The 1538-nt window shown below is 46.4% G+C and overlaps 1 protein-coding gene across 1 annotated transcript; it reads right to left on the bottom strand.

Moving 5' to 3' along the window:
* Positions 1–211: 211 nt before the first annotated feature.
* On the bottom strand, positions 212–1327 carry LOC109153499. The gene is made up of 2 exons (XM_019301367.1): positions 964–1327; positions 212–846 (listed from the first exon to the last, which is right to left on the bottom strand). The coding sequence occupies exons 1-2, from the start codon at positions 1325–1327 to the stop codon at positions 212–214; spliced, it is 999 nt and encodes a 332-aa protein (XP_019156912.1).
* Positions 1328–1538: the final 211 nt, after the last annotated feature.

A 1538-nucleotide genomic window follows, 5' to 3' on the forward strand; every position in this document is an offset into this window, starting at 1 on the left:
CTTAGCTCGTTTTTGGTTCAACTCCCTTAAGGTTCCTAAGATTCTACTCTTACTAGCCTCAAGGTGGAATCAAAGACTTTATGTCAAGGTCTCCTAGGTCACCTAAGTATTATTTCCAAGGCCTAGTACTCACGGGGGAACACAATTAATTATTTTAATTAGCTCCATGGATGGGGCACGTAATTAAGCTAATTGGATTAATCAATTAATTCTACCCACAACAAAAAGGGTTACCTGTAAGGTCTTCGTCCTCGTCCCCTATGGGTATGGCTTTGGTTCTGGTTTCAGCTTCGGCTTGAGTGCGACTCATGATGATCACCTTCCCAGGTGCTCCATAGCCCCCTCGGTTATTCGTATTGCCTTGTTGCCCTGTGGGCGGTGGCCTTGCACGTGCAGGTTGGTTACACTGAAAAGCCTTGTGGCCCCCTTCTCCATAGTTGAAGCAACGCAAGGCGTTCCCTTGGCAATCTTTGCCCCGATGATCCCTACCACATCTTCTACAAAGAATTTTCCCCCATCCGGCCTCGTTGTTTCCCCTAGGCGGTCCTTGGGCTTGCTGAGGAGTCTCCCTAACGTTGGAGTTGTTCCTTGGCCTTTTTAAGTTAGGGCCTCCACTTCCATTGTTCTTTCTCTTCGCTTGCTTTTGGGTCCCCCGTTGCAGTTGTTGAATCTGGTAAAGATTGGCGGCGCTGCTGTAAGCGTCGTTGAGAGTCCTTGGCTTGTTTATGGTTAAGGTTTTCCTAGCCTCGAAGTTGAGTCCCGCAACGAATTTCTCCACTTTCGTTGTTTCCGTAGGAACCAACACGTGGGCGAAACGAGCCAACTCTAAGAACCTCTTGTGGTATTCTACGACCGTAGAGAATCATTGTTTCAAGTGAAAGAATTCTTCGTACATAGTCGCTTTTACGTGTGCGGGGTAGAAGCATTCCTGTAACTTATCCTTCAAGGCTCCCCAATTGGAACCCGATTCTTGTCTATAGACTGGGCCTTCATGAATCCACCATAGGTTGGCCTCGAGCCCAAAGTAAAACGAGGCCAGCTCGACTCGACGTTCTTCTAGGCAACCCAATACTTCAAAGATCTTATCGAACGTTCGGATCCATTCCTCAAGTATTACAGGGTTTTCTTCCCCATCAAAGATATGAGGACGATGACTCAACACCTGACAAGCTACGTTGCAATTCCTATTGGGCGGAGGATGGTTATTGTTGTTGAGGAGATTGTTGCTCAGTGCCTGGGCGATCTGGGTCGACTGATGCAAGTTCTGAGCCAACTGTTCATTGGTAAGCGTCTCAGGGGTCCTTGCACGGTTTCTTGGTGGTGTCATCCTAGATTCTACAGGTTTAACATCGGTTATATATGTGGGTCAGGAACAGGCACCCTTACCTAGCGTCTTAATTACAAGAATGAAAGCTAAACAAGGAACGAACATAGGAAAACTTAACAGAAAGCGATAAATAAACTCACAACCTCACCACGCGTCATAAGATTCCAACATCCTAAGTACTTAAATATCTAGAATTCGAGCTTAACATCTT

Source organism: Ipomoea nil, unplaced genomic scaffold (assembly GCF_001879475.1).
Source record: "Ipomoea nil cultivar Tokyo-kokei standard unplaced genomic scaffold, Asagao_1.1 scaffold2494, whole genome shotgun sequence".
In the NCBI taxonomy this organism is placed as follows: domain Eukaryota; kingdom Viridiplantae; phylum Streptophyta; class Magnoliopsida; order Solanales; family Convolvulaceae; genus Ipomoea; species Ipomoea nil.

Bases quoted from the DNA above. Each gene is read 5' to 3' on its own strand.
- LOC109153499 (XM_019301367.1), bottom strand. From the start codon at position 1,327: ATGACACCACCAAGAAACCGTGCAAGGACCCCTGAGACGCTTACCAAT. The intron at 847-963 runs GTTCCAATTGGG...CTACGGTCGTAG, and splicing joins AGTCTATAGACAAGAATCGG to AATACCACAAGAGGTTCTTA.